The sequence below is a fragment of the Serinus canaria genome, chromosome 18, assembly GCF_022539315.1.
Source record: "Serinus canaria isolate serCan28SL12 chromosome 18, serCan2020, whole genome shotgun sequence".
NCBI classification, from domain to species: domain Eukaryota; kingdom Metazoa; phylum Chordata; class Aves; order Passeriformes; family Fringillidae; genus Serinus; species Serinus canaria.
The window spans coordinates 5,708,996-5,722,502 of record NC_066331.1 but is presented as its reverse complement, the minus strand read 5'-3'; the positions used below and the strand labels follow the sequence as shown (position 1 = coordinate 5,722,502).

The following is a 13,507-nucleotide window of genomic DNA, read 5'->3' as shown; positions in this document are numbered from 1 at the left end:
TCTTGAAATTCATAGTTCACCAGAATGTAGGCACTAGAAACCTGACAAGTCTTTTATTTTGTGAGCCCTTTTTCTGTACCTACTTGTCCATAGGACTTGACATTTTTAAAGCATGTTGAAAAGTTTTCCATCAGAAACAAGGAATTTTCCCAGTTTTGTGGTTGGTACTTTTATTTCCAAGCTGCCTGTCAGGATTGTGTACTTTAAAAATGTCAGAATATACCAGACATCTTGCAGTAAACTCCCTTTCTGGCTTTCAGGTAGCATTGACAACATTTGCTGTGTATGTCTCTGTGGATGAGAAGAACATCCTGGATGCAGAAAAGGCTTTTGTCTCCCTGTCCTTGTTCAATATCTTGAAGTTTCCCCTCAATATGCTTCCACAAGTCATTAGCAACCTTGCACAGGTAAGGAGGGCCTGGAGCACAGGTTGTTCTGAAAAACTTGAACTGAAAGAACATATCCTTGATTTCTGGAATTGTTAGCTGCTTTTCCCTTTAATATCCTTTCCTGCTGTCCTGCATTGGAAAGCCTGACATCTTCTGAGTGAGCCTGTGTGAATTTTGCTTTGCTCTGATAAACTCAGCATGGTGTGAGAAATGTCACTGTAAAATCTTGAATCTCAGCATAAGACTCATTGCAGGGGAAGAATGACTCACTGTTCAGGAAGCCCATGGAAGCTCAAGGCATTGTGCATATGCTTGCTTTTTCAGTAGTAAGAGCGTTAAGTCCTCATTAAAAGAATGATGAAATAATGCCACATTCTTCTCCTAGACAAGCGTTTCCCTAAAGAGAATTCAGCAGTTCCTGAGTCATGATGAACTTAATCCAAATTGTGTGGAAACAAAAGTGATTGCGCCAGGTAAAGATGATGACATTTTTCTTAACTATGCAAATGCAGCAGACTTATCTCTTTTGGACTGGTTGAGCTATGAAAAAAGCCAAAAAGAAAATAACAATGGTAGTCTTGGGTTTTAAAAAAGGGAGGAATCTGCTGCTCTGAAAAGTGTTTGGTGTTCAGGCTGTGTGGAAATCAGAAAAGTTTCTGGCCATATTTCTGAGCTGGTTGGCCCTGAGTTTGCATCTGCAAGGTACTAGATGCTAACAGCACTGAATATGGAGTGCATCTGCTGACTATGGACAGCAAGACTTGTTCAAACCTTTCACACTACACAAATGCTCAAGGACTTTGTGAACAGTTTTGATTACTTCTGTTCAAGACAGAAGGAGCCCCAAACAGTTGAGCAAGCTTGGTGTGGCAAGCAAAAAGCTCGGAGTGTCAAAGTTAATCTGATAAATCAAAGTAAACAGCATGCAGTGATCTCCTACTGATCTGAAAAGAGTTTCTGAAGTGAAGTTGTGGTGATGCTGAGCAGCACATGTCGGGAGCAGCCCCACCAGGGCAGGGTGAAGCAGGGCATCTTTTCAGCTCCCTAAATCTGTCAGGTCACAGTCTACAGCTGAAATGACAGTCAGTTATTTTCACTCTGAAGAAACCTGTGCTTCCCATGTGCATGAGCCTGTGCTTCCCAAGCCAGCAGAAAATGGAAGTGCAGTAAATAAAAATCCCTCTGTCAGCCTGTTCTCGGTTATGCTGTTGTGAGTAACACATTTCCTGTCCCTCCTGTTGTTGTGTTTTTGCCACACAGGCAATGCCATCAGTGTAAGAAATGCGACGTTCAGCTGGGGAAAGGAGCTTAAGCCAACACTGAAAGAGTAAGATTTCTTTGTGCAGTTGCACTACAATACCTACCTGGTCTCTGGCTCTTGAGAGGCCCATTTGAAAGGTGTCTGGTAAGAACAAGGCATCACATGTCAGCGTCTCTTCACCTTTAAAACATGGAGCTCGTGCCTCATGGTCTTTAAGTTTTATAGAACAGAGCTGTAGGGCTGTAACTCCACAGGAACCAGCATATAATAGAAAGACAGGCTCCATAAGTTCCTTAAATAGGCATTTTTTCACCAAAGCATTGTATAAATCAGATTTATCTGATGGATTTTGAAGGCAGTTAGGATGTCTGTGTTTGGACCTAGGTGTCCCAGCAGTGGTCTGCTCCTTGAAGAGGCTCCTGGCAGATTCATCTCTGTGGCAGTAGAAAGGCGATCTTCAGACTGTGGGGGTGAATGTTTTGTGCATTTGCCTACTTGAATGAACAGAAACAAAATTTGCCTGGAAGCATATATACCTTCTGTTATGCATCAGGATATATGCAAATAGAAGTTTGGCTTGATTTCACTAGTGAAAAGCACTTTGGCAGCAAAGAGACTGTGTCTCTGTCAGTCATTTTTGTATCAGTTCACCTTCAGGGCCTAAAGTAGTACATTTAAGAACACAGTGGGGAAAACAGTAAAGGATTTTAATTGGGGAAGTCCTCTTTTTCTTGTGTCATTGTGAATCCTATTTACCAGCACAGGAAATATAGTTCTGAAGTGGCTTGAACATTTTTAGATGGGATGTATTCACTCACTACTTTCTTACATTTGCTTTTGGTTTTAAAATCAAGCCCCAGAATACTTCTGGAAGATTGTCTGTTTTCAAAATGCTTATTAACTCAATTTGACTTGCTGATGGATTGATACAACATAGCAAAGAGTCTGAGAAGGCTTGTTAACAATCCTACTGCTTTAGCAGCCAGCAAGATAAATTATGCTGGGTTTTCATTTGCTCCTCAAGTTCTAGTTACAGCTGATTGTATGGATGAAAGGGAGGAGAAAACCAGTGACCAATCTTTGCTTATTATATCCAGTCAGACTGTGACTGTGTATTTCAGCCCTGGTTTAAAGACCCCTGATGTCTTTAGTAAACTAATGTTCAATTAATTTCCAGCTTATTTCCTCCACAGTATAAATATGTTGATCCCCAGTGGTTCTTTGGTTGCCATTGTTGGCCATGTTGGCTGTGGGAAGTCTTCTCTGGTGTCTGCTCTCCTGGGTGAGATGGAAAAGCTGGAAGGAGAAGTGGCTGTGAAGGTTCGTGGTTTTTTATGAAACCATTTAATGATAGTAGGGAAATGTGCTACTTATGCCTGCCCTTGCTTAGAATGCACCTCAGACTCCAGAGGGAATTCTAGTTGCTCCTCTGGCAACTTGTCTGCATGTTTGAGTTTTTTCCAGTTTTATATAGAGATAGTTTCCTGATTTAATCAATGGTACATGAGCAGTTAGCACACATATACATGTAATGTGAATGCATTGAAACCATATACATGCTGAAGATCTTACTCAGAGCATGAATTCCTGCTTGTTATGAGTCAGAGATTTTCCCTCTCCTTTTTCTAGGGTTCTGTTGCTTATGTGCCTCAACAAGCCTGGATCCAGAATGCCACGCTGAAAGATAACATTTTGTTTGGCCAAGCTCCTAATGAGGAAAAATACCAAGATGCCCTGGAGGCCTGTGCTTTAAAAACTGATCTAGAAGTGCTGCCAGGGGGAGATCAAACTGAGATAGGAGAGAAGGTAATTTTTTTAGGTAGATTTTTTTTTTTCAAGTCAGCCCTCCCTGGTGATTCCTGCTCTAGCTAAGGAGAGAATACTGTAAAGTCAGCACTTCATTTGATTTGATCTTCACAATGGCATCCCTGCTACAATCAACACCAAAACATGCAGGGCAGTTGTCTGGAAAGCACTTGACTTGAATGTTTTCTTAACTTCAGGCTTGTGTGTGTGTATTGTGGTGCAGAATTATACATCCAGCCCTGGAAAATCAGAGTGCCCTCTATTTGTCATGAATTGTAAAGGTGCATATGTCCAGAATCACTGAAGGCCTTCCTTTTCCTGTAGAGATAAAAAGGGAGGGAACAGATGGTTGTGCTTCAAGTGAAAAAAAAATATGATAATTCCTTAACACATTTTAATGAGAAACATTTACGTCTGTGTTTACCAACAAAGATATTCTTTTTTCATAGGCTACTGAGTTTGAGCTAGATTACATGAAATGGTGTGGAGATGGGGATTTGTGTATAAAAGGAAATATGTGGAAGATGTTCCATGTGCCACAGCCCTGCTTTGAAAATTGCATTTTACATCCTGGTTGACAGTTTTACTTTTTATAGTCTTGTGTTTTAACAGTTCCCTTTAGGAGCTTATTAAAAAGAGATTTACTGCATCTCCAGTTTGCTGGGTGAGCAGAAAGTTTGGCAGTGAACAGGCAGCTCTAGAGGCATTCTGTGCTTCCCTTCAGCATTTCATGTTTCAGTTTAGCACCCGAGTGCCGGGCTAGGTGAGAACCATGAGGAGTCAGAGCTTTTCTGTGGCAAGTTTTGTTCTCTCCTGTCTCTCTCCAGGGCATCAACCTGTCAGGGGGGCAGCGGCAGCGTGTCAGCCTGGCCCGTGCCGTGTACAGCAGCTCAGATATTTTCCTGCTGGATGATCCCCTCTCCGCCGTGGACTCGCACGTGGCCAAGCACATCTTCGACAAAGTCATTGGCCCCGATGGGGTCCTGAAGGGAAAAGTAAGCTGGGGTTTAGATCCTCTTAAAAACACACACAAACTCAGGAACACAGAAGCTGTTTCATCACCCAGGCCTGAGTGACAGCTCCTTCCTGAAATTCTGTGTGTAGCTGGCAACATGGGTACCTTTCCTCACAGCCCAGGCTGTGGCGAAATGCTGCTCACACATGTCCAGGAATGCTGTGGTCTGGTCAGAACATGTACAGGCAGAAACCTGTCCTGTCTTTTAAACTCCGTCCTCTACAAGATCTCCAAAAAACAAGGGAACGTGCACAGGCTGGTGGTGTTAATTGTTGTTTCTTGGGGGCAGCACAACCAGGAAGCGGGGCACCAAATACGGATGGTACAGAGGATTTTGGCAACAACAACCCAAACTTGTTTTGTTGCACCTTCCACTCCTGCTGCCATCTTCTCACATCATCTGGAAGCTCAAAAGGGAGGGGCTGCAAAGGAAATCATCATAAGGGAAGGAGGGAATGATAATTCAGTGTGTTTACTTTCCTCTCTGTTTTTGTCAGCAGTAGGAACAAAGTGAGTTCATGTACATCATGCCAAGCTGATTTGCCTGATGTGGACAGTGTTATTTCACTGGGCATTTCAGCTTGACACAATAATTCAATCCCTGTCCCAAAAATGTATGTGGCTTGCTGAGTACTGTCAGTCCCCACAGTGCAAATGAAGGATATGTAGTTTTTTTTTTCCTTTTCCCTATCCAGACACGAATCCTGGTAACCCATGGCATTAGCTTCCTGCCTCAGGTAGACCATATATTTGTCCTGGTAGATGGCAAAATCTCTGAAATGGGATCTTACCAAGAGCTTCTGAAACAAAACAAGGCCTTTGCAGAATTCCTCCGGAATTATGCACTGGATGAAGACATTGAAGAGGATGAACCAACAAGTACAGTATTATTTTTTTTTAAAACATGTTTTCTTCTCTCAACAAGATTACAGATATTTTCTCTGTAAAGTGTCCCCTGGTTCTTCATGGCATTTGCCTTTCTGTACTACTGTGAAAATTATTGTCTGTGGCCAGGTCTGTATTACTGAGAAATCTTTTCACAAATTTCTTTCAAAATTTTGTGTGGCTTGTCCTAGAAGAAATCAATCTTGTCTTAGAAATTATTTTAAACTTGGGAATTCATTTTACAATTAGAAATGTCAAGCTCAGCAAGAAGAGACAGTAGCCAAGAATAAACTGGGCTTGCTATGAAAGGGGCTACCTAGAGTCTGGTGTGTTTTTATATGTGATTTGGGTATTTTTCATGTAGCAAAGTCCAAATGAAATTTTAATTTTGGGTTGCTTTTCACCTTGGTTTGATTCTGACAAAATGATGCAAGATAAAAGCATTCTGGTGGATTTTTCCCCTGGGTGATAGAGTTCTCATTCTCTGTTAATTCAGCACTGCTGCTCTCCAGCCTGGCAGAGGAGCATGCATGGCACCTTCCAGCCACAGCAGAGGCTTGCAGGACTCCTGATGTGACTCCCCCAGCCCAGGCTCATGCCTAGAATGTGCCCAATAAGTGAATTCAGCTAGAACCAACTCTTAACACAGGCAATAGCCTGGCATTCTGATGGGTTAAGGGAATGTGATATAAATGCATTTGGCAGCCAACCTACTCATAAGATCTTTGCAATTTCGTTAGAAGTGATGCACAGAAGGGATATACACAAAGCTGGGGGGAGCTTATGCTCTATTATTTTACTGGGAGGGATTTTGTTTTCATGACTCTTCCTTTTTATATCCACCTTTCCCTGTGCTTTCCTATGACAGAAAATTGAGGTGTGATCTTGTCTTGCAGTGCTGGAGGAGGAAGAAGTGCTGCTGGCTGAAGACACCCTGAGCATCCACACAGACCTGGCTGATAACGAGCCTGTGACAAACGAGGTCCGCAAACAGTTTCTTAGGTAAACATGAGGTCCTTGCTTTTCTAGTCTGTGTCTGGGGTAAAAAACATCTTTCAGATGTCAGTCACATTCTGCTTCTCCATCTGGGCTTCAGTTTCCTCAATTTCCTCTCATAAATAAATTGGTTTAGTATCCTTTTAAAAATAAATGTGAACACACAAGATCAAACATCTATTCCTTCACTACTCTTTTCAGTCTGGACTGAACTAATTTCTAAAAGCAGCTCTTTGGTTCTCAGGTAACACCACTGTGTGTATTTACCCACACAATAGTGAACTGCTGCCAGATGTGTGAAAAATAAAGTCCTTTCATTGCACCTTTCCATTGGGAGCCTTGGAAATCTTTGAAGGTTTTTATAATCATACCCATAGGTGCTGTCCAGCTACTGCTGATGTGGAAACAGAGAAGCTCAGGGTTTAGTTTGAAATGTCTGCCTTGCCATGAAGCCTCTAAAGGCCTTCCCTAAAGAACTCAGGCTCTGCCACAGCCTTTCTTAGATCCTCTATTTCTGGCATCCCTGAACATGCAGAGAGGTGAAAGAAGCACCCACAGCTGTGAGTGAGGCTGGCATGGGAACTTAGTGGAAGAGCTGGAAATAAATCCAAATCACTACACCCCAGCCTTGCCTTAGTGCTGCCACAATATGCCCTTTTTCTCCTAATGGCTCCTTTGTTTTAACCAGGCAACTTAGTGTAGTGTCTTCTGAGGGAGGAGAATGTCCCAACAAAATGTCAACAAAACGAAGAGTCTGTGAGAAGAAGCCAGCAGAGCCTCCTCTTCCAAGGAAAAGTGCTAATGAGAAACTTATTCAGGCTGAAACCGCTGAAACAGGCACGGTATGGTTTGATTCCCCCCTCTCCTTTTCTACCTTTCTTTTTTTTTTCTGTTTAAAAAAAAATCCCCTTTATTTTAACATTAGATCCAGTTCTGTTAAATATGTGTATAAATCAGAACTGCAGGCTTTAGGCATTAATCTGGTGGCCACTGACCATTCAGTTTAGGGATATTGGCAGAGATTTTGGCACCTAGGTAGCCCTATATACTTAGGAGAACAAAAAAAAAAGGAAAAAATAATCTCTTCCATTTCCCTCCACAGTCACCCAATACTGCAGAGCCCTGCATTCCATCAGCCCTACCTTTGTCTCGCAGTGCTTTCAGCACTGTTGGGTTTTAAACTGTTTGGCCGCTGCTGAGTCCAGCTGCCACACTGGGTTACACAAACCAGCTGCCTCTGGGTGCCAGTGAGGCTGTTCTGCCTAAATACCTGCCAACCCAAGTACAGAGCACTTTGTGCTTTTGGGTACAAAGGGGCTGTATTCCTCCTGAGTAGGGCCAGGGAGAGAAATGGGAGTAAGAAAAAAGAGAAGATGGGAACACAAAAGTCAAAGAAAGGAGCAGCAGATGGAAGAGGAGCAGGGAGGTTTGATAAAAAAAAGCCCCTTCCCTTCACTTCAGAAGGCTCAGTGGGTCCTGTTTAGTCTGATGTACATGGTCCATGGCACAGACCTGCTTTTTCTGTGGATTATTTTAGCCTTCAAAGTCACTAATCAACAACAGTTGTTCTTTTAATTAATCCTCCTTATGCTTTTTTCTAAGCACTGAGTTTTGTCCTGAGTCTCTGTCTCGTTTTGCTTCTCTGCCTTTCTCTGCCTTTTTGCACTACCTTAGAGACAGCACCTTTACTTCTTGCCGTAAACATAATTTGTTTATATTCTTGTTGGATTGCATTAGCATTTGGTACTTCATTTAAGTTGCTGTGAAGACGCAGAGTGGAGGCATGTTCAACACTTTTCCTTAAATAGGCCATTTAAAGTTGTCTTGAGTATGATACTCCTGCCAAGTTGCTTCTACTTCCTGAAAATCTTGGCTCCTATTCTTATTATCCATCTTTTACTGCTATTTGATCTGGCTTCTTTCTTTCCTTTTTTTTTTCCCCCCTCTGGCATAGTCTTAAAAACTAAAACCCCACAAAAGTAATGAAATACCGTTCCTCAACATGGAGGAGAAGAGTATTTCAGAGAGGTTTCTGACTTGTTTTGAAAGCCATCATCCTGACATGGAGCTCAGGCAGATGAACCTTTCTCTGTGGTGTTCAGGAGCTGGGGCAGTTTTGAGTTAGGCTGGTGTCAGAGTGTGTTAAAGTTTTGTCAGCAGTTCCTCTCACAAAGAATGTTTCTATCTTGTAATCATCTCTAAACTCCTTCTTGTGTGGGTTGTGCAAATCAGCTTTAGTGTGTGATTTTGCAGGTAAAGCTAGAAGTGTTCTGGCAGTACATGAAGGCTGTCAGCCCTGCCATTTCTTTGGTGATCTGTTTCCTGTATTGCTGTCAAAATGCTGCTGCCATCGGGGCCAACGTGTGGCTCAGTGACTGGACCAATGAACCGGTGGTAAATGGGACTCAGCACAACACAGCCATGAGAATTGGGGTCTACGCTGCCCTGGGCCTCTTGCAAGGTGAGGGCAGGTAAAATGCCCCAATGTTTTGGAATGAGGTATTAGGTCACAAAGCCATGGCACGAGTTGCTAGTGGTCCAAAAGGATGGTAAGTTTAGATTACACGTTAGGAAGAAATTATTTATTGTGCTGGAAGTGAGGACCTGGCACAGGGTGCCCAGAGAAGCTGTGGCTGCCCCATCCTTGGAAGTATCCCAAGGCCAGGTTGGATGGAGCTCTGAGCAGCCTAGGATAGTGGTGTTGGGGTTGGAACTGGGTGATCTTAAAGGCCCCTTCCAACCCAAACCATTCTGTGATTCTATGAAAATTGCCCCACAACTCCTATAATAAGCAAGGGAGCTCATGTAACCTGGAGCTACACAGTCTGAGCTCAACCCAACACTTTTAATTTTGTTGTGAAGCCCTTGGAGGGGGTTGAACAGGGGATGTGATAGCTTGAGAGAGGCAAATTGGAAAGAAAACATGAAAACTTCAGTGCAGAAGGGAATGAAGGGTCAGGATGAAGTTGTAGCATTAGGACATCATATAGGATTGTGGAAAACAGCAGGAAGATGGTTGTGTGTCTGTTTTCCATAGAGAGGATGGTGAATCCTGTGCATGTTCCTGTGCCTTAGGCAGCAGTGGATGCACTGCTGATGTGCACAGGAAGAGAGGGTGGGCAGGGAATAAAGAGAAGTAAAACAAGCTTTGGAGCACAACAGGAACTGCCAAGGGTCAGGGAAGCTGTGACTCGTAGACATCATGGGGTAACACATCTGCTCCTCACCTGCCAGGGCTCATAGTGCTGATCTGCTCCTTCACCCTGGCCATGGGGGGCATAAATGCTGCCCGGATCCTCCATGCTGCACTGCTCGAGAACAAATTCCACACCCCACAGTCCTTCTATGACACCACCCCAACTGGGCGCATCATCAACCGTTTCTCCAAGGACATCTACAGCATCGATGAGGTCATCCCACCCACCATCCTCATGTTCCTGGGGACATTTTTCACATCCTTGTCCACCATGATTGTTATAATAGGAAGCACTCCGCTCTTTGCTGTGGTTATAGTCCCACTGGCAGTTTTCTACTTCTTTGTTCAGGTAACTGGAAAAATGTGTGACAACTATTGCAATTATTCCATTCCTTTTCTTTTCAGGGAAAACAACATTGATTTGGGGGTAAAATGGAAATACCTCAAGTAGCCATGTGTTTGTATAAACAAAACTTTTCCTTTTTTTTTCAGAAAAAGAAATGTCCTGCAAGATGTGGCCATAAAATAGATAGACATAAACTTTTTTAGCTTTTAAGTAATAAAAAGTAAGCTTACTGCTAGAGCCAGCACTGCAGTGCATGTCAATATATTAAAGTGTGGATATATTTGACATACTGATAAGTTTTCAAGATAGTGAGGAATTAAAATGTTGAAAATAGAAAGCATCAATTTTATTGATTTCTGAGCCATATTCAAGCTTATTTTACAGACTGTAAATAGAGACCTGATAATGGAGGTGCAAATGCACAATTTGTTTTCTTGGAAAATGAGGCTCCTACAAATGGATTCATTCTGCTTGATTATATTAACTAAATTTAAAGGGATATAGATAAATTCAACTTTCAGTCTACAGAAATTGCAGTTACCCAATACTCTTTTGTGTAATGATGTAAGGGTAACTTTCTTGATACTCTTCTTAGTTTTGGACAATATTTTTAGAGGGTTGGAAGTGCATTAGTAGCAATCTCCTTTAAATCCTTAACCTAAGAAATTCTTCACTGTTGATTAAAAAACTGAAAGTATTTAATGAACCTTTCAATTTCCTGTGAAAAATGGCAGCGATTCTATGTTGCAACCTCCCGCCAGCTGAAGCGCCTGGAGTCCGTGAGCAGATCCCCCATCTACTCCCACTTCTCAGAGACTGTGTCAGGGGCCAGTGTCATCAGAGCCTACAGGAGAGTGAAGGCCTTTGTGGACATCAGTGATCTGAAGGTAGATGAAAATCAGAAGAGTTATTATCCTGGCATAGTGTCAAACAGGTAAAACATAATTTCTTGTTTCCACTTAGATAACCCTGTTTGCAAAATTGGTCCCAGGCAACCTTTTCTCATATTGCTTACCCCTGCATTCTTCCCAGGTGGCTGGGCATCCGAGTTGAGTTTGTGGGGAACTGCATTGTCCTTTTTGCTGCCCTTTTTGCTGTGATTGGTAGGAACAGCCTGAATGCTGGCCTGGTGGGACTGTCAGTGTCTTATGCGTTACAGGTACATGTTACAGCTTTATTGGGGGGTGTACATTTTTGTAGATGATATATCACACACATATATATATTTATATATATGTGGATATATTAGTAATAATGTAAGTGTATGTTAAAGCTGGAGTTAATAAGGAAATAATTAAAATGAGTAGTGGGATGTTTGGAAAACAGAGATTCACAGTGGATGCTGAAATCATCAGCAAGCTCACATGAAGGAGGATCTCAGGGCACTTTGGGAGCATCAAGGCTGTACTGCACCCCAGTACCATCAGGGGTGGCACATGAGAGACACAGAAAGTGCCAGAACATCAAGAACAGACCATGTGAGCAGTGTGGCTTAATGTGTTGTGCATCAATCCTGCTGTATAGCACATTGGGGTGTCCAGGTAATTACAGGCAGATCAGTAGGATTTATAATTAGACAAGGCAAACTGTAGTGACCCAGGCTGTGGAGAATGTAGCAGATTTAATGGCCTCACTGTTGCCAGAAGCATTTTAGATACCCTGAGTATGCAAAGTTGCTTTTAGCAGTTTTCCAGTGAAACACATGATTTGGAGAATTACTTCCTTCCAGCTTTTTTTGAGAGGGGCAAGTGTTAAATCAGCAAGAAGCATCATCATAATCTTCACATAAGCACTTGAAAATCTGTATATTTTTCGTCCCAATAACTGTACTAACTTTAATGCAAAGATAATTATCTCATTTGTAGCATTCATGTGAATCCATGTCTTAATAGCAGTGTCTGCTGTTGTTGGGGTTTTTTTGGGTTAGGTTTTTCTGTGGCTTTTTGGGGGTTTTTGGTGTTTTGTTCATGCTGGGGTTTTGTTTGTTTGGGGGGGGTTGTTGTTTTTGGGGGAGTTGTTTTGGTTTTGTTGGAGGGTTGTTTGTTTTGAAGCTTGTTTTGTTTTATTTGTTTTGGTTGTGTGGTTTTTGTTATGTGTGTTGTTCCTCTGTGGGTGATATTTTGTTCCTTGTCTTCCCCAAGGTGACATTGTCTCTGAATTGGATGGTCCGAATGACTTCTGAACTTGAAACCAATATTGTGGCTGTGGAAAGAATAAAAGAGTATTCAGAAACTGAAACAGAGGTCAGCTACCATGAGTCCAGCATGCTCAGCAACAAGATGAAAATTTTAATGCACACATTTACAAGGTCTTTCTTGAGGCTCTTGAGAGATGGTTCCTGCTCTGAGAGTTATCATTTAACCTGAACAAATGTCATGCTCTGAACTGTAATTTATTCTATCATTGCTCCAAATTATTATTGCTGTCATGCAGCCTGTGCTTAGCACCTCATTTTCTGCTATTGTGAGTGGCTATAGCACAGGAGATGAGTTTCACATCAGATATTGATCCCTTTGTGTTTGAAGTGTTTGATGCACAGTCTCACCTGCGTGGCTGGTGCCATGGTCCTGCTCATGAGCAGAGCTGCAGTACAATTATCAGATCTTACACATGTTTTCAATAGTACTTCTATTTAATCAACTTAATCAGTCCTCAACTCCCATGAGAAATCATCTTTAGGAACACTGTACTGCTAATCCAGGAAATCATACAATTGCCTACCTATGCTGCCAGAGACTTCTGAAGCTGGCAGATGGAGCTGTTCCAGGAAAGTTGCTCTCTGGACACACTGGTTTGTTAGTCCTATGTGCACACTAAGAATTAAGAAAAAGAGGAGAGCTGCAGTTCTGGAGATCAAATATTTAACCTGGAACAAAAAAGGTAGCTAGACAAGATGTGTGATATGTGTTACAAACCATAGCTTGAGCTGGCAGAAAACTGGCAGTGTTCTGTTAAAGTTGATGGGAAAATATTCATATCCATTGAGAATTCATCCCTCTGTGCTCAGAGTTTTTTCCTGTTAACTTCACAACAAAGACAGATGGGTGGATACTTAGGACCCCATGTTTTTTCCCCATTATTATAAGTTTATTTGATGATGGAGATTTCATTTATCAGATAAAATGCTTTTATTCTGAGCATGAATTATTTTTTCTCAAACCTATGTGAAGCATTTCTGACTTCTGTTTTCCTCAGGCTCCCTGGATCATTGAGGGCAAGAGGCCCCCAGAAAACTGGCCATCCAAGGGAGAACTGGAGTTTGTGAATTATTCAGTGAGGTACAGGAAGGGCCTAGATCTGGTGCTGAAGGATCTAAACCTCCAAGTGCATGGTGGGGAAAAGGTGAGTTACCAGCTGAATGTCTGATAGAACTTTGCTCTGGGCCTCCAGTGACAACTGTGGAGTAGAGGAGAGGGTCTAGAGGAACACTGATGCCAGTGCAGGAGCCAGCAGTGACACCTGTGCTGTCCATGTGCCAGCATCCTGGCTGGAAAGCAGTAGAGTGAATTGCATGGGACTTTCTGGACTTTCCAGTTCATTTAGCAACAGGCTCCCGTATGCCATGCAGAAGGCACCAACGCAAGTGACAAAAATTCAGTGACAAGAATGCTTT

The 13,507-nt window shown here is 42.4% G+C and overlaps 1 protein-coding gene across 3 annotated transcripts in view; it reads left to right on the top strand.

Annotated features, from left to right (window-relative positions):
• The window catches only part of ABCC3 (ATP binding cassette subfamily C member 3), a 47,952-nt gene that overhangs the window by 30,863 nt on the left and 3,582 nt on the right, over positions 1-13,507 (top strand). Inside the window, exons 13-27 of one of the 3 annotated variants that reach the window (XM_030232656.2) lie at positions 261-407; positions 775-862; positions 1,650-1,716; positions 2,844-2,970; positions 3,280-3,456; positions 4,284-4,451; positions 5,167-5,350; positions 6,253-6,358; positions 7,041-7,194; positions 8,606-8,813; positions 9,587-9,897; positions 10,629-10,828; positions 10,927-11,053; positions 12,036-12,137; positions 13,090-13,236. In XM_030232656.2, coding sequence (XP_030088516.2) covers positions 261-407; positions 775-862; positions 1,650-1,716; positions 2,844-2,970; positions 3,280-3,456; positions 4,284-4,451; positions 5,167-5,350; positions 6,253-6,358; positions 7,041-7,194; positions 8,606-8,813; positions 9,587-9,897; positions 10,629-10,828; positions 10,927-11,053; positions 12,036-12,137; positions 13,090-13,236 — 2,313 coding nt within the window. Of the gene's footprint in view, positions 1-260; positions 408-774; positions 863-1,649; positions 1,795-2,827; positions 2,971-3,279; positions 3,457-4,283; positions 4,452-5,166; positions 5,351-6,252; positions 6,359-7,040; positions 7,195-8,605; positions 8,814-9,586; positions 9,898-10,628; positions 10,829-10,926; positions 11,054-12,035; positions 12,138-13,089; positions 13,237-13,507 lie in introns of those variants that run through there. The other 2 variants (XM_050981357.1, XR_007779038.1) reach the window with 2 other exon arrangements.